General features: G+C 44.4%; 2 protein-coding genes across 6 annotated transcripts in view; both read right to left on the bottom strand.

Moving 5' to 3' along the window:
- Positions 1–479: 479 nt before the first annotated feature.
- dlx1a (distal-less homeobox 1a) lies at positions 480–3,431 on the bottom strand. Its single transcript, XM_049026269.1, has 3 exons — positions 2,419–3,431; positions 1,946–2,145; positions 480–1,434 (listed from the first exon to the last, which is right to left on the bottom strand). Exons 1-3 carry the CDS (start codon positions 2,729–2,731, stop codon positions 1,189–1,191), a joined length of 759 nt encoding a protein of 252 aa, XP_048882226.1. The 5' UTR covers positions 2,732–3,431; the 3' UTR covers positions 480–1,188.
- A 2,369-nt stretch (positions 3,432–5,800) lies between these two features.
- metap1d (methionyl aminopeptidase type 1D (mitochondrial)) overlaps positions 5,801–22,833 on the bottom strand; it is a 34,621-nt gene continuing 17,588 nt past the window's right edge. For 4 of the 5 annotated variants that reach the window (XM_049026202.1, XM_049026226.1, XM_049026210.1 and 1 more), the window contains 9 exons: positions 22,003–22,184; positions 18,273–18,422; positions 17,552–17,700; positions 16,687–16,729; positions 14,637–14,800; positions 9,518–9,615; positions 8,341–8,388; positions 7,414–7,492; positions 5,801–5,980 (listed from right to left, as the gene is read on the bottom strand). In XM_049026202.1, the coding sequence (XP_048882159.1) occupies positions 5,902–5,980; positions 7,414–7,492; positions 8,341–8,388; positions 9,518–9,615; positions 14,637–14,800; positions 16,687–16,729; positions 17,552–17,700; positions 18,273–18,422; positions 22,003–22,184 (992 nt within the window). In that variant the 3' untranslated portion in view covers positions 5,801–5,901. Of the gene's footprint in view, positions 5,981–7,413; positions 7,493–8,340; positions 8,389–9,517; positions 9,616–14,636; positions 14,801–15,223; positions 15,367–16,686; positions 16,730–17,551; positions 17,701–18,272; positions 18,423–22,002; positions 22,185–22,833 lie in introns of those variants that run through there. The other variant, XR_007399801.1, reaches the window with a different exon arrangement.

Here is a 22,833-nt window from a genome sequence, read left to right as displayed (position 1 = left end):
ATCAATTTACGATGTAGACTTCTTATTAAGTTTTGGTAGCGCACTTACAAAATAATCTCACTGTTTTCAAACATTACACACTATGCATAAAGTAATCAATATTAGAAAACAATAAATTAATCTAATCATTATAAAACTAAACTTTGCGGTATCCGGCGCAAAACGCTTGTTGTAGACCCAAAGGTCAAACTCCATTTTACTAAGCAAGAAATATACAGCCACGGGCATTTTTAAAAAGTAATAAAAGTCGGTAATGTATGCTATATACACAACTAGCTCAAAATATGCCACAGGTCGCAATAGTATTCCATGTCCGCCTTACTGATGTTTATGTGGGAAAAAAACCCTGCAAGGCGAACAATACGATCGTTATTTAAAACTAAAAAAAGATGACTGTAAAACGTTATGGTCAGCGGACGACAGCTTGACTGGTACGTGCATCAGTGCCGTATTAAAAAGAGATGGGTGGAGGCGCCAGCGACTGTTTCAACTCAGCAACACATTCACGCTTTATTATAAATAATACAAACATACAAAGACTCAAGGCATTTCATTTAAAATAATTTAAAATATCTACAGACAAAAACAGAGACAGATTTTACCAACAACCAATGGATGTATATTCCTGTTAATGTTCGCCTTTGCGTTCAAGAAGGCTGAGAAATTCGTAAGTCATCGAATTTAACAGAATCCGGAATTGTGAGTAATACCGAAGCGTTGGCTTTGTATTATTCCAGATATTTCCAGGTTTACTAATGACACAGACCAGCTGATCAACACCTTTAATTAATCTAGGCCTATTGTTTTACTTTAAGTTTTCGTTGAAAACCATGTACCAAAACGATTATTTTCCCTGGTTAAACTGCGCCTTCACTGTTTAGGTAGGCCTGAAATGTAATGTTTATCTAAGGTCAGAAAACAGCAGCTTTAATGTAAGTGTTTCACTACAACTTATTAATGTTTTTCATGGACAGTTCCATTGGCAAGATTTCTTCAGTCCGTTCTCTGACTTTACTGTCTGCGTTATTAAGCTTAAACAATAATCAGTCACCACTGGAAACAAGCTCCGCATTACATCTGTGTTTGGCTTCCGACGGCCCAGGGTGCAGGGCCGCTGTCGGCCCGAGCTCCCCTGATTTGGACAATCCACGGCTCCGCGGGGGGCGGGGTGGTGTTCACGGTTCGTGATCACATCAGCTGCGGCTGCTGCATAGTGTCTTGAGCAGTAGGATACCATGTGTAACCAGGAATGTAAGAAGTCGGGGTGGCCGCCGTCGTTTTCATAGTAGACGAAGCATTCCATACTGGTGTCATGGATGGAGAACCGGTGGAGAGTCCTCGGCCATTGGCTAGGGAGTTTGTGTCAATGGTACCCCCGCCTTGTTTCATTAACTTCTTGAACTTCGATCGTTTGTTTTGAAACCAAATTTTTACCTGCAAAAATAAACCGGTGTCAGTATGCAAACAGGAGCAAAGACTTGCGAATGCAACATAACATATATGATTTGTAATTAACACCAAAGTTTCAGAAAAAAATTAAAATGCGTTGCAAATTCAAATATTTATTTACTCAACAGACATTTGTTAACAGCAAACAGTTTTCAGTTTAATCTTATTTATTTATAACGGCGATAAAGACATGCACTGTTGATGTTCAAAAAATTGCATGCCACATATTACTTATGCAGAAATTGATATTCAAATAAAAGAATGAGAATTTAATTTAAATGTTTTAATAGAATTTAAAAAATGCAAAGGCTTCAATATCCGAACATACAAATATTATAAAAAGCAAAAAAATTCGGACCCATTTGTGAAACTTTTTTAACGAAACCGACTGCTCCTTGACAAAAACAAATTTGACGCAAATAGATAATAAAATGGATATGGCCCGCAAATTAATATTTTATTTTGAATTATGAATATTAATCGAAATTTCACTTACCTGCGTTTGCGTCAGTCCCAACGAAGCTGCGAGTTCCGCTCTCTCTGGCAATGCTAAGTATTGTGTCTGTTGAAATCGTCTGTTCAGAGCTTGTAGCTGTAAACTGGAATATATAGTTCTGGGTTTGCGGATCTTTTTCCCTTTTCCATTGAACCGTACCTCACCTCCTTCCACCACTGTGTTTTTTTCTGCATCTGGTCCTGGTGTTAAAAGGAAAGCAGAAGCATTTCAGGAAACATCTCAGTAGATGTTGCTTCAAACCGAAGAACATTAGTGTGTAAGTTCTGCACGCTGTATTTTAGGTATAATTACCCCTAATTGCATACATTGTCTGTAGCATTACGCAATAAATAATTACCAGCAGTAATACGCGAGCGTCTGGACAATACAACGCGTGTTGGGTGGGTCGAACAAAACTATATATTTCCATCACCTGAGTTCCGTCAAAAATACTAAAATAATTCTGTTCTTACCTGTGTCGTCTAAACGTGTCTGCGTTAATGCCGTGTTGTGTTGATAGGACTGTACGGTACTGATATAAGGGCTTGAAGAATGACTCCCAACTGAATTAACATAAGGATAACCCAGAGATCTAGGGAAAGGTGAGGCTGTGCTGTACGAGTTTTCGTGTTGAGAATGTCCGGCAGAATGTAAACAGTGCATGGAGTAGTGTCCATGAGATAAAGAGGACGGCGACATTTGCTGACTTGACGGCCCAAATTCCATAAAAACGGTCTTTCCTGAGACAGGGCTATTAAGACCTTCTGGCACTGTGGTCATTGTCATCTCTTCAAGTTGATCCCCTCCTTTCCTTTTTATTTTCCTCTATGATCTCAGTAAAGGATGGGTCCAAATATAAGGTGATCTGATTTTTTCACTATCCATTCATAAGAAAATTCAGTTTGTCTCCGAGAAAAGTCTAAGCATGATGCTGTGAATCTACAGAAACTCGCCTCAAAGGTTTGAACTGGGTACTTATGAATATTCATCAAAAGCTTGCGCTGATTGGCCCACTCACTCCAAGAGTGGCTCCGATTGGCGATACTGGGTTGGGTCCGGAGAACCTGAGAAACTCAAGAAACGCGTCGTAGGTGAGAGCCAAGTCTGATATTTCAATAATGAAATGCACTGGATATGTGTTACAAAGAGATGGCAGCAGGCCAGTAGGAATTATCTTAAATCCTAAGGCATACCTGTGGGAAAACGTTATGCATCTGCATACAGCCGTCATACTCTCTCGGACATACAGAACTTGTTGCGGTTGAGATGTAGTGAAATTGACTCCACAGACTTCTGACACAGACAATTTGATAATCGGAATTATAATTAACAATTTAATCACCAGACATATTACAGTTTTTGAAAGCATTGACAAATCCGGTGCTAGAAGTCTTCTGTATTTAATGTGATGGGGTTATTATTACTACTGGACAATAACAAACAACTAAACAAACACAGATACACGGGATACAATGTAGTCAGATTATATATATATATATATATATATATATATATATATATATATATATATATACGCACACACACACACAGGCGTAGATCAACAAAACAATAATACTTGCAAATGGAGAAAAATTATAACCTCCATTAATGTGCAGTTTTAAAATGCCCGCAGATTAGATAACAACAAATGCTAACCGTTTCTTGATTTGAGAGAGTTAATACGTGCAGATGCAGATATTACTTACCAATTCATATGATTAAATGTAGTCTCAAGTGCGCTGATTCACAGCTGAAGCCAGTGATATTAGCATAACACTGATGTTTAATTTTCATACGCATAATTAGCCACGTATTTAACACTCCCAGCAACATGTGGTCATCGTTTACCTTTCAGCAGCCAGTGGGTGCGTACCAGGGTTTAAACTTTCAGTTCAGGCACAGTCAATAGTAGCAAAAAAAAAATAAAAAAATAGAGCGCTGATTTAATCATTTAAAGCGCAGTTTAAATTAAAAACGTGGTGTCACGTGCTTTATGTCTTTCGAAGTCTCAGCCATTGGAGATAACAGCGTAGCTGGTTTTCTGCGTTCTAGAAACTGGAAAGGTCTTTGTTTGACGTACATACAAGCATGTTATATATTGCATTAGCCAACGATTGTGCCGTCTCACTCGACAAATGAAAAAAAGGTCTACGTGAAAGACGCCTTCTGAAAATAACTATTTTGTTATATGTAATAGAGATAAGATGTATATCAATATATCTCATATGTGTAACAGTATTTGTTGTTATTAAGCAGATTATTTAATTAACATCACGTAATTTGCCATTAGTAAATAACAATTATAATTCTATGATTTAAAGAGAAATATTTTTATGGTGAATGGGACAGACCTATGGATCGCCAATCTAGTAGTGTTTTCATAATTTCAGTAAATAAATCATGCCATAAAACAGAGCCTACAGAATCGCATCCTTTCGATAATACTGGAGAGAAATTCTACAATCTGGTCAAGAACAACAACAGGTTATCCAAAATATGTGTAAACAACAAAATAAACGCAGCTTGTTGAAGGAGACGATACTACAAGAACCTTCACATAAGTTAGTAATATAACTACATCAATTTCAACGTGGATAGTCCCCTTAACGCAGCAGTGGGTGAAACATTTTAATATAATAAATCGGTCATAACGTCATAACATAAAAAGCATAAAATACAATCTGCAATAGATAATAATCAATTATAAGCAATTGAGGTGCGTACTATGTTGAAAATGTAATTGCATTTCGTTTGGAAAAAGCACAAATAATTAAATAACCAATTCGTTAATAAATATTAATGACAAATATTATTGCTGCTATTGAAAAAATCAACAATGAACAAACCACTAAATCTTGTCTTAGTCCCTTGTCCAAATGATGGTACCGCCATGCAGGTCCAGGAATTCTCAGTTGATTCCTCGCATCGCTTTCGCATTTCGCCTGGATGAAATAAATACTGAACCACTTGTCCTTTCCACCGGTTGTTCAAACTCTCCACATGAATAACAAATTAAAGGCATTTAAATTCCGTCATTGTGATTACCACTCTAATTGCATAATTGAACTCAAAGACGCAGAACAACTTTTGGACGTGGTTAGAAAATTCTAACGTTAACATGATGTGTAATACCCATTTTTCTTTCGTACTGTAAACCCGTAAAAGCGGATTTCGGTGCATTCGGTATTTCACAGATCAAAAGAAAAAATAAATATTAGGCTACTTACCTCTTTTAAATGATCAAATTTCAAGAGATTTTAAACAAATTTTATAGTCCTATATTAAGCTGTTGACAAAAATAATAAAAACAAATTTTGTTACCTTCGATATAATAGACAAACAGTAGGCCTGTATTATTCTTTGAAATATCACTGTGACAACGGTGATTTGTCATCTGGAAATGAGAACTACATATTTCAGTTTATGCAAAAATATTTTTACTAATATATCTAAGTCCTCCTCCGAAAAAATGCTTTTACACATAAAAATGTTTCGTTGTTCTTGTAAAGTACAATTTATTGTTCAGTGACGTATTTGGTTTAATAAGCCAGTCGATGAACATTTTAAATATTTACAGCTTCACTGCGATACGAGTATGGTGTCCTTACGTCTTAACGTCTGATTTTTAAATTCAACATGAATAAAGTAGTATTAGGATCGCTGCCAGCCTCGTAACGGCGTCCGGCTTAGCCCCGGTTCCCAAACTGAGAGCATGGCTGTTAAAACACAGATAAATCATTCGGGGCTTGTTCGGATTCATTCGGGGTTTAAACTCCAGTGCCTCCAGGCTCAGGACACCACTGAGTAGTTTTTCAATTAAATTTCAACGAACAAAACGAGAAAACTGCAGAAAAATGGTTTTAAAATCAACGCTAGTTTTTTATTTATATAACGGCATTTTTTTAATGCAAACACGCCGCACCAAGTTCACCGATGCCGCTCCTGCCCGCTTTCACTCAGCGCTCATGCGGCAGCATCGTCAGAACTTCCACGCCGTTTGCCGTGATCACAACCGTGTGCTCGAACTGGGCCGACCTGAAAAATCAAAACCACAGCAAACTGGGCATCAAGTCAGTGCTGAGAGGTCTCAGGATAACACTGATAGTTAGAAGGCAGTGGTGGGAGGGGGGGTTACATTGTACCTCCGTTTTAACACCTGCAATGACTTTCCCTGTGCAATGGAGGCAGAGGAGGAAGAGAGGGAAAGGACGGTACTGCAGGGACAGGCCACTTAGGTGTCACACCACTAATGTAAAATGCTCTGTAGCTGCTAAGCCAAACTGCGATTCACTGGAAACCAAGAATTGCTTTGCAGAGACCTTGGGGGAAAAAATATGTATCAAGAACTGACCTTCCCAGAAGCTACACTACAGCAGTATTCTGTACTGCCACACACTTGCAGAAGGTTCCAGAATGAAATGTCAGGAAATGTCAGTGACTGAGTGATGTAACTGGTGACACAAGCTAGTCAGAACTATTTGATCTCAAAGAAGGTTTTCAAATATTACAGCACAAATGGCTTAGCAAGCAAGTCCACACCTAGAACTTGGGAAATTATTTATCCCAGATATCTCCAATAAATAATAATAATAATAATAGCAATAATAATAATCTCTCAAGACTCCTGAGAAGCTTTGTGCTAACTTTTTAAAGACTCCACCACTAACAAAGCTAAATCTAACTGATAGCCATTTATGTTTCTAACAGCATGCATTCCTTCTGGCTAAACAGCGAGCACCTCACCATGTACTGGCCTCCTTATTTTGACCCTGCTGGTGGACACAGCACCGCTGATGTCTGCTATTCACTGAGACACGCCGTAGTTTACACAGCGGGACTCCAAAACAGCTTTGAACATGGCAGCTACTTAAACCAGCGTCTGCAAAAACAGAATCTTCAGCCGGAATGAAATGAAACCTTTAATTAGATATCTAAAAAAAAATGGAGGACTGTCTGCCAGCTCCGTGGCCAAAGGAAGACTTCATTCTTCACCGCATAATCAAAAATCGACAGGGGCTGGAACAATCAACTGTTGCTCAGGGAGGTGGATGGATTTTAGCTGTTTTATGGTTGAAGATGCTCCAAAACACATCTTAGGACAAAGGTTTTCCACAGCGGCCACAAGGAATTGGCTTCTCTTGCTGTTTTTTTTAGTCAGTTTGTTTACTTTCAAGCTGGGCAGTGTTCACTGTCCCAGCTTTGTTCATTAAGACAAAACCACCAGTTCTCATGATTAAATAAGATGTTTTGACCTCACAGAAGTTTATGGTTTCCTGAGTAATAATGCAGTTTGGTGCAGCTGACCTCGTACCACGTAAATGGGCGTGAAATGTCAGGCAATCGGTGTCGGCTGAGGTGCAATAACGGCTCGGACGGTAGGGACGGCAGAAAGAGAAAAGCGTCACAGTTCAGGCTGAGTCAGGACATTTGAAGATTTGCTGACACTGGAGAAAAAAAAAACTGCCTACCTTTTGTCATCGACAGAAATTGCAGTCCATTTATCCTTTAGGATTTTAAACTCGGGAAGTCCTTCCATCAAGATGGGCTCTGGGTTGTCCCCCCCACCCCCCGGAACAATCCAAAACAGAGAAACACAAAGCATCACACGTAAGAGCTGATTGCACAGTGAAGACCCAGGGACACAACAGAAAACAGCAGATAATGCTGCATGGTCGAGAATCACTCTAAATAAATACTGAGAACTGCCACAAATTGATTGGTCTTACAGAAGTATTTGGATTGAACAAATCACCCCTAAGTGTGGCCATTTAAAAACACATTAACTCAGCTCCAGCACCAACAGCCCTAACTGGCTTTTTACTGCAATCTAACTTTTTTGAACCCGGCAAATGTTTTATAATGATCTTAAACAGGTAATCACACTTTACTACCAAACACCCCTGTTGTTTGTAAATGCCCTTTCTACAAATCAGGAAAATGCCCTAACCACTGTGCTAAACTAAAACAGCAAAGAAAAAACAGAAAAACTATTAGAATTCCTTAAGGCCGCACTCAGGATGATCTTATAAAGCCTACAGCAGAGTCTAAATCTGACACTTCGATGTTTCATCATATGTGCTGCGATTTTTGTTTTCCGCTTTCATTATGGTGTCATTTCCAATCGCTTCTGGGATGCTCGTCCAAATGCTACAACTCTAACACTGAGGAGCCAAGCAGAATTCTAAATAAAATCTGATGTGCAATTACAGGCAGATGCAGCGAACTAACACACAATCAGAAGAGTACTCTCACCACAGTGGCAGCCATTTTCCATCATTGACACGACTATGTCACACTGAATTAAACTACAGAAGATGGCAGAGATGCCGTTCATTTTTTTAGGATCTGCTCACTATGCAATCGGATAAATCAGAGCCTGAAGGCCTGTTACTAACCTACTGTGAAAGCCATCCCCTCCTCCATAATCATGTTGTTGTCGTTCGCTGTTGAGAAAAGAAAAGAACTTAATATTTAGGAGATTTTTTTTTACGAAAGCATTTACGGGAAGCACAGGGGGTATCACTGTTGCCTCACACCTTCAGGTTGGGATTTGAACCCCGTGTGTGTGGCGTTTGCATGTTCTCCCTGTGATGTGGGTGCTTTGCTCCAGGCACTCAAGTTTCCTCCCAGGTATCCAAAACCAAACGTTCGGCTAACCTGCATCTCAAAATTGCCTGAAGCAAGTGTGTGTACCCTGTGAGGGTCTAGAATCCTGCCTGGTGACCCTGTGCTGCCTGGGGTAGGCTCCAGGCCCCTCCACGAACACTAACCAGTATAACATGTTGGAAAATGGATGGATGGAAAAGTTAAAAAAATAAACCTGAACAAAAGACATTCTGCATTCAGGACATACATTAGAAGTTCTCATGTTGAGAACATTCCTGCACAATTACAGGCTGATCTGGATACTTCCTGGGGTATTTTTTTCCGCAGGATAGCCAATGGGGAAATTTTCAGCATAAACAACACCGTCCTCAGCTGATCAACTCTGTCTAAATGGAGCATTTCCAATTCAAAGTGGAGGGAAACCTTAATATTAACTCTTAGTGTCTAATCTGATGGCTGGAAATTCCTTCCTTACGGAAATTCTGATTTTTTTCCCCAGCTGAATGGGAAACCATCTGCGCAGGAAAAAAAAAGGGAGATAAAAGGAATTTTGTAGCCAAGATAGGCCAGCTCCACCTAAGCGAGAGGAGCCCCGGATCCACAGGTCAGGTGGTGGTCTTCTTCAGCAGGCAACCTGTCTCACTTCCATTCAGGGCCCCTGAGTCCCTCACCAATCACAAAGGGCTTCCTGTCGTGGGCCCTGAATCCTATGCCAATCACACAGGAAAGCCCTGAACTGAAAGCTGGCCTTTTCAGTTCCAGGTGGGAGCGCACACTGTAAATACTGCGATGTTTACCAGGAGGGAAAGCCGGCCTACACCCGCAGGACCGGCAGAAAGCCTCTTTGAGCGGACACAACAAACTAGCAGCATAACAGCAACGAAGGCAGTACCGACTGCATAAATCAACAAAAATGTAATCTGCTACATTAATATAAAAACACGTGTCATCCTGTTAGCACCTTACCGTGGTGCCAAATTTCTGGGTGACCGTGGAAGTAGGATCCGATTCCGTGGCCGATGAAGTGCGGACAAACCCGGAAGCCGTGGGATTCTGCTATCCGGCTGCAATATAAAGAGACGCCATGGTCAGTCCATATGCAATGGAAGAAATGATGCAAAGCGCTCTTCCATATCACAGCTACTCTGTCAATTTGTCGTCTCGCTTGAAAATATCACAAGCAATATTTCAATAAATAAGATTTCTCCAACGCGTTTTTCTTCCAACAGAAAAACAGAATAGATTTTATTATACAGTTGTATATCCCAGGTCAGGGTCATTAGGAAATGTCATACAGCTGCTTCCAGGGGTAACCGTAATGAGCACGTGCAGGCTAGCTCCCGCACCCCAGTGTTTGAGGATGATGGGGCAGACCACTCTGAGAGCATCATGGGAATTCCCATCATTACCCCCTGGCATGGGATGACCGGGTATAACTTAAAGATTAAATGATCTATAGATCATGCTGTATTAAGCGTCTTGTTGGTACGATTCCCAAAGCCCACATTTGACATCGACCCCCAAGAACATGAACATAAGTAAAAATACAGCAACTTGTCAAAAGACGAGGGGGTGCCGTTTTATTGATGGGGGGGAAAAAAGAGAAAAATTCAGAAACATGGCTTACAAATCTGAGCTTTGAGCTCCTGTCAGAAAAGGCCGTCCCACGAGCATGGAAAGGGCCTGGCTGGAGTAAACAGGGTAAGGCGCAGCTGTTACAATCAAGCACGCCTCCCGCAGGCAGCAGCGGGGGGGTGGGGGGTGGGGGACGCAGCTGAAAGCAGACCACCTGCCAGAAATTGGTCCCAAAACGACCCGATTACCTGGGAGAGTAGTGTCGCCAAAAAGGTGTCACAATAAACTCCCGTCACTTAACGTCTCCATGGCTAATGGGGGAACTAGGTGCAGATTGAGGGTCTCCACCCCCCCTACTTTCTGTCTGTGCCAGTCTGGCAGTAAATGTGTACTATCAGCACCAAGGGAACTGAGCAAGGCCTTCAAAGCATTATAATGTATGCTTGACTTTATTTCAAAACTGAATATTAAATTAATGTAGACAGATTTAATATGTTCTGCTTTCATCAGTCCATCTTGGTCACGGTGAGCCAGAAGCCTATCCCAGGAGGCACAAGGCACAGGGTGGGGTCACCCGGAACGGGGATGCCAGTCCTTCAGGTGACACAGGGAGGGGACACCATGAATGGGGATGCCAATCCATCAGGGGAGACAGGGAAGAGGACACCCTGAACAGGGATGCCAGTTCATCAGGGGACACAGGGAGGGGATACCCTGAACGGGGATGCCAGTTCATCACGTGACACAGGGAGGGGATACCCTGAACAGGGATGCCAGTCCATCAGGGGACACAGTGTGGGGACACCCTGAACTGGGATGCCAGTCCATCAGGGGACACAGAGAGGGGACACCCTGAACGGGGATGCCATTTCATCAGGGGACACAGAGAGGGGACACCCTGAACTGGGATGCCAGTCCATCAGGGGACACAGAGAGGGGACACCCTGAACGGGATGCCAGTCCCTCAGGGGACACCCTGAACTGGGATGCCAGTCCATCAGGGGACACTGGGAGGGGACGCCCTGATCGGGGATGCCAGTTCATCAGGAGACACAGGGAGGGGACACCCTGAATGGGGATGTCAGTCCACCAAGGGACACAGAGAGGGGATACCCTGAATGGGATGCCAGTCCATCAGGGGACACAGGGATTGGGACACCCTGAATGGGATGCCAGTCCCTCAGGGGACACCCTGAACTGGGATGCCAGTCCATCAGGGGACACTGGGAGCGGACGCCCTGATCGGGGATGCCAGTTCATCAGGAGACACAGGGAGGGGACACCCTGAACAGGGATGCCAGTCCATCAGGGGACACTGGGAGGGGACGCCCTGAACGGGGATGTCAGTCCACCAAGGGACACAGAGAGGGGATACCCTGAATGGGATGCCAGTCCATCAGGGGACACAGGGATTGGGACACCCTGAATGGGATGCCAGTCCCTCAGGGGACACCCTGAACTGGGATGCCAGTCCATCAGGGGACAATGGGAGCGGACGCCCTGATCGGGGATGCCAGTTCATCAGGAGACACAGGGAGGGGACACCCTGAATGGGATGCCAGTCCCTCAGGGGACACCCTGAACTGGGATGCCAGTCCATCAGGGGACACAGGGAGGGGACACCCTGAATGGGGATGCCAATCCATCAGGGGAGACAGGGAAGAGGACACCCTGAACGGCGATGCCAGTCCATCACGTGACACAGGGAGGGGATACCCTGAACGGGGATGCCAGTTCATCACGTGACACAGGGAGGGGATACCCTGATCGGGGATGCCAGTTCATCAGGGGACACAGGGAGGGGACACCCTGAATGGGATGCCAGTCCCTCAGGGGACACCCTGAACTGGGATGCCAGTTCATCAGGAGACACAGGGAGGGGACACCCTGAATGGGATGCCAGTCCCTCAGGGGACACCCTGAACTGGGATGCCAGTTCATCAGGAGACACAGGGAGGGGATACCCTGAACGGGGATGCCAAGTCCATCAGGGGACACAGGGAGGGGATACCCTGAACTGGGATGCCAAGTCCATCAGGGGACACAGGGAGGGGATACCCTGAACTGGGATGCCAAGTCCATCAGGGGACACAGGGAGGGGATACCCTGAACTGGGATGCCAGTCCACCAGGGGACACAGGGAGGGGATACCCTGAACGGGGATGCCAGTTCATCAGGGGACACAGAGTGGGGACACCCTGAACTGGGATGCCAAGTCCATCAGGGGACACTGGGAGGGGACGCCCTGAATGGGGATGCCAGTTTATCAGGGGACATAGGGAGGGGACATCCTGAACAGGATGCCAGTCCACCAGGGGACACAGAGTGGGGACTCCCTGAACTGGGATGCCAGTCCACCAGGGGACACTGGGAGGAGACGCCCTGAACGGGGATGCCAGTTCATCACGAGACACAGGGAGGGGACATCCTGAATGGGGATGCCAATCCATCAGGGGAGACAGGGAAGAGGACACCCTGAACAGGGATGCCAGTCCATCAGGGGACACTGGAAGGGGACGCCCTGAACGGGGATGTCAGTCCACCAAGGGACACAGAGAGGGGACACCCTGAATGGGATGCCAGTCCATCAGGGGACACAGGGATTGGGACACCCTGAATGGGATGCTAGTCTATTTGGTAAGGGACCATAAAATGAGGAGGGGGTCAGCACTCAGCTGACACCTTGCTGCTCTCTCCCTCTATTACATGCCCCCCTGGATCCCCTCCATCCCCCCCCCCAGCTACGTGCCTGTCATTAGTTTTAATGATGGAAAATTGTCATGTTGGTACAACTCCCGCTCCCTCTCTCCTCTCACTCTCCTCCTCCCTCTCTCATCTGTTTGTGGGATATTGAAGGTTTTTTTTGAGTTCTTTGTGAGCTGGAGCCAGGCTGGACAGTGCAGTCAGGCTTGGCGATGGGGCAGACAGAATGCCTGGATGCTCTTTCCATAGCTGGGATAATTGTTCCTGCTGTGACCTTAACGATCCACAGTAAGCCGAGCAAAGGCCCTCGCTGGAGCCCCGTGACAGGGAATGTGGGGGTTAAAAAAAAAACACATAATGAAGCCATTTTTCCTGATGGAAAAAGGCTAGCGAGGCTGCACCCGCAACAAAGACGACTCAATTATAGCAGTAATTGTGATAATTTTCCCTCCATTCATAGGTCTTTCTGAGGAGGGTGCGGGGAACGGACGCAAAAAGGGGAGGGCAAAGTAGGGGCCGCAGAACAATGAAGAACAAAAAAAGGACATTTATAGCCACGTTAAAATCATAAAAAAATAACAGGAACTAAATACATAGAGTGTCACACGGTCATGTGACGGACACAAAAAAGTTGTCACCCAAAAAGTATAAAAAATAGGGAGCGGAGGGAGACAAATAAGTGTAAAGGAAGTCTGAGTCGATTGGAAAGTGACAGCAGCAGAGAGATCGACAATAATCAGGCGTCATACTGAATGCGAAAAAGCCAAGCTTTCTGAGAATCAAAAAAAAGAGAGAATGACCATTAATAGAGCCCAAAAGAACGTCTGAGGGAAACAAAATAAAATAAGAATGATAAAGTAATCCAGTACCTTCCATTTTCTTTACACTGCAGGGCAAATTGTTAGACAGAACAAGAGCAGCGATAGTGTGGAGTGTATTAAACTGCGGGTGTTCACAAATATGAGGCACTCCTGTCTATCAAGCTTCTCCATTTGCAAAGCGCAGCCAGCACTGAAATTTCAGCTCCATTATGCCGGCGGACAAGGGAGACAGTGAGAGATTCATTACTGCTTTTTGTTTCCCAGTAGGGGTTGGATCCAACACTTCCTTCCCGTAGCCGAGACAGACAAGATTCCCCCGCGCACAGAGCAGCTAGCCTATAATTTCAATCGCTGCAGAAAAGAAATCAATGCGCTTCAGCGGTAATTGCCTCGCATGCACGTACACAAAGGTACATTAAAGTTCGGTCCGCTCGCAATCCGCATTTTCCGCTTTCATGCCAAGCGGGTGGGTGGGTTCGATGCTTGCCGTCTCGGCTTCTGAGGTAAAAATTGATTCCCACATTTTTATGTTGTCCTTTGTTAAAGGGGAGAGAAGGAAAAAAATCTTATCAAAGTCACTTGCAGAGATGCAGTGATCCTTGAATGTAACCCTGACACACAGTGCGGCGAAAAGGGAGAAATTATAGTGTGTGGGGCTCCTTCACTGGCTATTATTTCCAGTGCAGTGCTTTTCTCCACTCTGTAAAAAAATAAACTAATACCTGTTTTCACACCCAATATCTTACAAACCCAGCCAACAGTTATGCTACTTCCTTTAAGGGTTGATTAGAGTCTCGTGGAATCACTGATCACTTTGAGAGACGTGGCCAGATCGTGAAAGCAAAGGCTGGAATTTATTTTTCAGACTGCCGACACCTGAACTGTAATCAAGGAGACATTTCCTCCAGGTGAGGTGAGTGACATCACTGCTGGGAAGCGCCGAACGTGTATATCAGGTTTAAATGTCAACTGGCTGTCACCCCCACCTGATGGTGTTGCCTATAACGCAGAGAGGGGCACCCGGCCTGCAGGTGGCGATGGCCTCATCCCGGCACCACCGGGCTGCCTCGACCAGCTGCCTCCCCCCCTCGTCCACCGCACCCACCAGGAACGTCTCCGAGGTGTCTCCATGGTAACCATCCAGGTACACCTAGCAAAGGCAGTGGGAACATGCAAAAAGACTAAGGCGATCTCACCACAATGAGGCTACCCTGAGCAGATAAATAGTAACGACTAAAATAAATGTTACGTCAATTTGAATGGAAACTCCAATAAAGTAACACAGATGTTTGTTTTTCGACTTGATAGTTTTTTTTCCTAAACTTCTGACATGGTGCTTCTCCAGAAAACAATTCACTGGAAGCAATATCAGTAAAAAAAATGATATAAAAAACCTTTTAATACAGCTCTAAATGCAGTACAGACAATGGCTGACAATCTTAACCAAACACATGAAATTAATGACTGGGTTCAATGACAGCTTCTCCATAAACAGCAGCACTGAAGGGTTTTACATCATGAGCAGAATTAATGAAAAATGCATGATAGAGCGATACATCCATGCACTACATACATGTTATAACAAAGCAACTTGTTTTCAGCTGAACATAGCAAGTCAAAGCTTGCGTGCACCGTGGGCACAGTGTTGGATACTGAAACCTTCTCCAAGGAAACCATTTCAATGACAGCGTATCCACGGCGAATCATGAGCCCCTCCTAGGAAGCAAGAGCATGAGTCGGGCTACGTCAGGGACAGGAAGCAGTTAAAGGATTAAATTGCTGCAGCTGAATCTTGACTATAACAGTATATACACGGCAAATTCTCAAACCTGCAGGGTGAGCTTCTGTCTGTGAAGGAGGATAACGGAGCACTCAGGATGGTGTGCTGCACTACAAAGACTAAAAGAACGTAAGGATCCGCACGTGCCCTCTGCACATTAGCATCCCGCTGGGAGAGCTGCGTGGACGGGTGCTTTATTTAGCATTAATCAGCCCACGCGAGAGTCCCAAAGGGACTGGTTGTCCATCGTGTCCCTCTGTGGCATACAACCTGACGCTTACTCCAACAAAGCACCTCGCAGAGTTTCACAGACACAGGGAGTCACGCGCGAAGGGCGTAGAGGGGGGCCACGGCCATCAAGGACTTTAAAGATCCCGAGAAGCGCGGTGTGGAATCGCGACGGCCATAATTGAGGCCGTAATGGGGGAGATAATGGGCAGGAGGAGGAAGATCAATCTGAAGTGAGGGAAGGAAGGAGGGAACGAGGGGCCGGTCGAAGGCCATTACCTGGGCCTTTGCCGCGACACAGCGCCACCAAGGAGGGGAGGGGGGGGGTTCCCAGCCACAATGGCAGCAGATTTGGAAGGAGTGAGGAAGGAGGAATGGGGGTTGGGTAGCTAACCCCCCCACAATGGACACGTGTGTGAATAGTGCAGGTATACCACACGGGCCATTGTGTGTGTGTGTGTGTGTGTGTGTGTGTGTCTGTGTGCGCGAGCAGGTATACCTATCCTTATGGGGACACAATGTCCCCATAACGTGATAAATATCCGATTTTTATAAAACTGTATTAAAAATCAGTGACTGCTATGAAAAAACTAAAAATGCAAAAGCTCTTGTATTTTGCTTTGTTACTTATGGTTATGGTTAGGGCAGAGTGGGGGTTAAGGTTGTCATAGTTAGCATTAGCATTTTTCCCATAGAAGTGAATGAGCGGTCCCCATAAGGATAGGTATACCCGAGAGTGTGTGTGTGTGTGTGTGTGTGTATGTGTGTGCGCGCGCATGCATGTATTCACCATACTGTGGGGACCAAATGGCAGAACTTGTTACTTTTTAGATTATGGGGAACTTTTTCAGGTCCCCACAATATAAACCTCAATTTCCTTAAAAAATTGTGACTGTAAAAAACAAAACAAAAATAGCCAAAAGTCTGTGGGTTATGCCCACAGAAATGAATGGAAAGTCCCCACAATGACAGGAATACATGAACTGTGCATGTATGTTTGTGTGCGCGCTGAACGAGAAAATACTCACTGTAACGTCGATGTTGATGATATCTCCATCTTGAAGGGGCCGGCTGAAACGCCGGGGTCATGTAAAACACAGAAAGAGGGAGGTTCTCGTGAGAAGCCGTGCGGAATACAAACACAGAATGCAGCAGGCAGCTTCGAATTAGCAGCAATCTGAACAAATTCCTTTTTAACCATCCTCTGAGACCGAGGAGATTATCGTCAGATTTGTATATTCACTGAAATCAAATAAAATATAAAGGGCGGCCAAAATGGTGGCCTGCTCTGAGAGCAGGAAACAAACAGAGGTATTTCTGATTCTCTAATCACACAGAAAATCCTGAATCACTTCATAATAAATGCAGCTCTTTCATACAATTCAGATGCAAACAGATTAGATTCCTTTTATCAAAATAACATTAAGCAGCAGCAAGATACCCAAGAGTTTCTGATAAACTGAACTCGTACTCTGACCATGCAGACTCCATGGGATGCCTAGCTTTGCAGACTCTCCTTCAACCACGTTCATGCATGATGTGAACACAACCACACATCTGTGTCGAATGCAAAGGCACATCACAAAACTGTGCTGATTACTCTGCGATATTCATTTTTCTCACTAGTGAGGTCGGGGGCACTAACTTTCTGTGCCCATCTAAGTGTGTTAACAGCAGAATTTTAAATTAACTGCGGGTCTGCCCTGTCTGAATGGAACATTCCTCCCACAATCTCACCACCAGACACCGTAGTAAACATATTCCACTCATAACTGTGCCATCGTATTTGCAGAAGGAAACCCCCCAGCCTGGGAGTTCCAGGTTGCAGAATGGGGAGGGGGGTGAATGAATGAATGAATGAATGAATAAATAAATAAATAACGTTATGAATACCTGTCAGGTATACCGTGACATACCACATTGTTCACAGAGGTGCAGACTGATTTTGGAAATCCTCTATAATGCAAGGGAGACGGATAGGCATTGTTTCTGATCACTTCTGTATGAACAATGAAGTCAATTTCATCAGTTGTCATGCCGACCTGCAAGAGAGAGAGAAATAGAGAGAGAGAGAGAGAGAGAGAGAGAGAGAGAGAGAGAGAGACCATTAAGATGTGGTGAATAATGTCACCAAGGGCCCCAGGCAGACCTGGCACAGTATAGGCAGGTCCGTGGCATGGTCTGTTCAGGTGAACTCTCACACAATGACGCATTTGATGCTGAAAATAACTTTGTTGCTCCTATGGCAGGCAGGAATCTCTGGATCCGGGGCCAACTTTGGTGTTTTCTGCGCACACTCTGCACTCACTAAATCTGTACTCAATAAATCACGGTGAAGTATGGCGGCAGGCCACAGAGGGCCAGTGCAGCACAGCACGCGCCCATTGCGATGGGCCACTTTATCCTCAGCGTCAGACAGACAGACCCGTACACGACGCCAGTCCGCAACTGTAGGCAGGTTAACTGATACCAGGCAGGAAGGCACACATGTGCAGGCAGCCCAACCAATAACAAAAGCTGCAAGCATGGACGTGAGTGCATGCACAGGCAAGCATGTACTCAAACACACACACACACACACACACACACCCACTTGGAGATGGCAGCCACGCACCCGTAAGCTGCCCCCAGCCAGCAGCAGGACGTGTCGTGCCAGTTGACAGGCCCTCCGCAGCCCCTCGATTTGATCATCATCTTTAATTTCAATGTAGTCTCCCCAGTCTGGTACGGAGCCTGTCGTCACGTAGTCTGGCCTCACGATGTGCTGGTGGGGGGAGAGAAAGGGGACGCGAGTACATGAACAGGAAGGCTCGTCCGGCCTGACAATGGGGACATTTACAGTATAGGTGAGGGCCTGTGGGGTAGGGGGGAGTCAGAGCGGACCCTGAGCCATACTCGAGTCTACCTCAGACACCCCTTCCACCCCACCAAGTGCCTGTAATGCTGAGAAGATTCGCCCCGCTGTAATGCCATCCAGCCCCAACACTATGGGAAACTGCCATGTCAGGCTACAAAAACTGCTTTTTCTCATAAACTCTTCAAATATAATGACATATTAACGCAAATACAAAACAATAGATGTAACACAGTCAATATGTGCACCACAATGCATATATTATATATTTCTGCCACTGTGACACTTATACTTGTGACACTGTGACAAGATACTTATTTCTTTGAATAAATCCCAGCCCAGTGTAAGTGTCCCTGGACAGGGAGTGAATTTTAAATGAAGCAAAGTCACCAGGATGAAATCCAAAAAACTCAGTCATTAATGCCATTAGGCAAAAAAGGGTGGGGTGTTTTCCCCTGGTGGTGGTATCATGACATGCCTGCAAACCAAGAAACTGTTCAACATGTGAAGGAAAAGAGCTATGGGTTATGTTTCCTTAGGGAGGTGGGAGTATGCATGCATATACCAAAGGTACAAGCTATTACTCAAAATACCTCACGGTGTCCACAACAAGGAGTGATCCTGCAGAAGAATGGCCTAAGCTGCTGAGGTGAGACAGGTCTAATCCAGAACCTTTGCAGAGAGTTTCACCCATTATGATGAGTTTAGACCCAACAAGATGAAGAACCTGCCTGATAGGTCAGGGTTGAACTAAATCTGGAACTGCACAAGTATTTGAATGTGAATAATTACACAGTACAGAAATTTTGCAGAAAATGCTAAAATAATACTTCTAGTACTAGCATTTCACAGAGGGGGCCCCTGCTGGGCACCCAGTGCTTCCATTGATAGGCTGCAGACTCACCCTAAGCCTGTGCTGGATAAAGAGTTATGGAAGATGGACGTATGGAATCATTTTATTTAATTCCGAAGTAAAAAAAGCGAATAATAAAACAACTATAATCCAGCATTCCAGTTCTAGATTTTACAAAAAAGAATGAAATGAGACTCCTGCACAGCCTTGAAAATCCCGGAAACCATCTCCTCAGCATGGACAAGCAAAACCAAAAACCAGACTTAATACAGAGCTTTGAACGTTCATCTGGACCAAAGCATGGCGCCATGGTTACCCTGAAGAATGTAAACCTGTTTGTCCTTGATGGCCTCAGGTCAAAACTAACCTGAAACCCAAATCCAAAATTCAAACTTGATTCTTATTTAGCAAGACTTGAATCGGTGCCCATAAATAAATTGGGGGAAAAAGTTCCAAGCAAATTTCCAACGAGCAACAGCCAAAAGAAGAACCAAGCCGAGACCTGCTTCTGCAACCGATGCCAAAGGTGCTCTGAACATCAAAGAGGAGCTGACAAGTCAAGATACTTATGCAATAAACGCCCCTCTCCATATACTCCTCATTCACAATTTCCATTTCCTGTGATTCACATTTCAGGACTTTAAATTATAATTGTTACAAACTTCAAAAAAGTTAGATCATAAGAAGGTTCTGGGTACTTGCAGAAGGTACTGTCTACAGCTGAGCTGCCACTGTAATTTGGGAGACGTAAAAAACTGACGGCTGATATGTTATGTTTGCAAGAGCAATAGCAGGTTTGCATCATCTTCTGCAAAAGCTGTGTGGTGGGAAAGAGCCTGTTTTTCATGGCATCCCGATCATTGGTGTTTCTTCTTCCCAGATAGGGGACATGATTTAAAGCTGCCTGATCCACTCCAGAGATTTCTGGCAGAGCATCGACAAATTTGACAATTTCGGGATCTGTTGCCGCCACTCGCTGCGGCGTCCTTAGCCCCACTGGGTATGACTTGGAGCCTGGCCTGGCAGCAAACGACAACCCTTTGGTAAAGCGCCACACTCTGACTCCTCTGTGATGCAATGACACTTCACCTGTGCTTTCTTGTTGCACTTGTGCAACAAAAACAGCATAACACAGAAATGACAAGTCAATGAAAAACAAAGTGGCACCTCAATCTGTCTTTTCATCATTTGTAAATCTGATCCTTAAAAAAAGGATGAACTCTACTGTAATTTGCGTCATACTGTTTTGTAAGAATTCTGAGAAAAGTAACATTGGTGTCTGTATAAGAACACTATATATAGAGAACTATCATGAATGTATTTATGGTCATTGGTATCTGAAATTGTACTTAAGTTGGATCCTTGTCACCTGTTTGCTGTGATGTACTGTCTGCCTCACTGGTAAGCTGATTTGGACAAAAGTATCTGCTAAATAAATTAGATGCTGCTGGAACCTCAACAACGTATCCCTAGATGATCCCGGCACCACCCCCCACCACACTATCCTTTGATGATATTTTCAAAGTAATTCTATTCCAATATTTTGAAATTAAACAGGGGGTCCCCAACGACAAAATTTGCCAGGAGAAATTGTAATACCACACAAGCCTACCCTACACATTCTCCCTACCTTTCCAAAAATCTTTATTGAAAACCCAACTTTGTGTGATTTGTCTCAAGGTAGACAGGTTCACCAAATCTGCAGCTGTGGCTGTTCTTAAATGAGCTACTAGGTGTAAAAGTGATATTATTAAATTCCTCTGTGATAAATTTCACCGCATAACATACTGCTACCGATACATGTTGACTGACTGCAATAGAAAAAAATATATAATTGTTTTTTTAGGATACTTGGCAAATAATCCTGCGATAAGCCTCCCAATTATTTGGCACTGCACAGTTTGAGAAACACTGACCTGTACAATGTTCCAAAGACATCTGAAAAAGATCCAAGGAATACTTGTACTACGTTCACAAGATCAAGAGTATTCTGCAGCCACCCTTTCCTTCCTTTGCTGTCACCTAGCATTGCTGCCTCAATTTTGGGGGGGATTAGTCTCAGAGATGAAATCAGGTTTAAATGTTCATACATGTGTTTTTTGTGAAGTGGTAATAAGATCAAATTCACAATATGAACATAAAATACTTTTTGAGTTATTGTGTTTCCACGGTCAAATGACTTCTGAGGTCACCCTTCCTTCCCTATACTGCCACTAAGCGGTGTTGCTTTAATTTTGATATGATTTATCTCAAAATGGGAAAAGGTCCGGTCCCATACAATGTGCATACAAAAGTTGAGAAACGTTTACTTTTTTGAGTTACTGCGGTAACAAAATCAAGTGTGACGCTGCCCTTCTCTTTGATATATATATATAATGTTTCTGTGAAACAGCAATAAGATCCATCAAATACTTTTGACTTATCACATTCAGAAGTTCAAGTGTTATGTACAATATTTTAAAGATCCTTGAAATACTTTTTGAGTTATGCTAGTAGGATCAAGTGGCAAAAGTGCCCTTTTTTACTATCACTATGTAGTGCTGCTTCAATTTTAGGGTGATTTTCCCTCTCTGCAAATTCGTCTGCAAAGTTTGAAAAAGTAGGCAGGGAGTGTGAGAGTGTGCTGCTTGTCCTCACCTTGGGGACAGCGTAGGGGGGTTTCACCTCTGCTGACTGTACCACGCTGTGGGAGCTCGGCTTCTTCCTCCAAAAGAAGGGGCGCCGCGACTGGTACTGCACCCCCCAACACGGGGGGCAACGGGCAAGCCATTGACCTCGCACATTGGACCAGGGACTTCTCTGAGCCAGTGCCACACATCCTAGAATGGGAAGAGCGAGCAAACACACCCATTTAATTTTTTATTTTACAAGCCTCATCTGCTAATATCTTTAGTCTTACACAGAATTTTTATCTTGCTGCATAATAACTTAATGCAATGGCAACAGGAATGAGACAAAAAAAAAAGTTAGCACTTAGTTTGCAAGATGTTTGTGGGTCTAACGTTCCTGCCTTGCCTTACAGAAGGTGCCCACATCAGTTGGGGGCACCATATCAAGCAGGAGAGGGAGGTGAGGTAAGAACAGGGCTCTCCCTGCTGAGGGACCATCTCCCCTCATGTTTAAAATTAAGTGCAGCTGCGGGTTGCTGGTGCTGGGGTGGGGTGTAGGGGGGGGCGAGTAATCAACGGTGGGGATATGGGGAGAGTGACCTCAGGGATTGGGGGTGGGGACCTGTGATCTCACAGGGGCAGCTAAGGCCCCTAGAGACCAAATGGAGCAGGGACATCCAGACACTGTGCAGACCCCCCTTCCGGCCCCGTGAATTAACTCTTTCACCACAGGTTTCCACTCTATCGCACCCCCACCCCCAAACGCCAGCTTCTTGGTAAAGCAGCCCAATCGCATTGCAGGATCTGCGTTTCATTGCCTCATCATTCTGGCGGAATATTAGTGAGAAACACCGTGAGC

This window comes from Brienomyrus brachyistius, chromosome 1, assembly GCF_023856365.1.
Source record: "Brienomyrus brachyistius isolate T26 chromosome 1, BBRACH_0.4, whole genome shotgun sequence".
Lineage (NCBI taxonomy): Eukaryota > Metazoa > Chordata > Actinopteri > Osteoglossiformes > Mormyridae > Brienomyrus > Brienomyrus brachyistius.
Note: the sequence above shows the minus strand (reverse complement) of the source record. Positions and strands in the feature narration are given on the sequence as shown.

Bases quoted from the DNA above. Each gene is read 5' to 3' on its own strand.
- dlx1a (XM_049026269.1), bottom strand. From the start codon at position 2,731: ATGACAATGACCACAGTGCCAGAAGGTCTTAATAGCCCTGTCTCAGGA. The intron at 2,146-2,418 runs GTAAGAACAGAA...TTTTAACACCAG, and splicing joins GACACGTTTAGACGACACAG to GACCAGATGCAGAAAAAAAC. The intron at 1,435-1,945 runs GTAAGTGAAATT...TTATTTTTGCAG, and splicing joins TGGGACTGACGCAAACGCAG to GTAAAAATTTGGTTTCAAAA.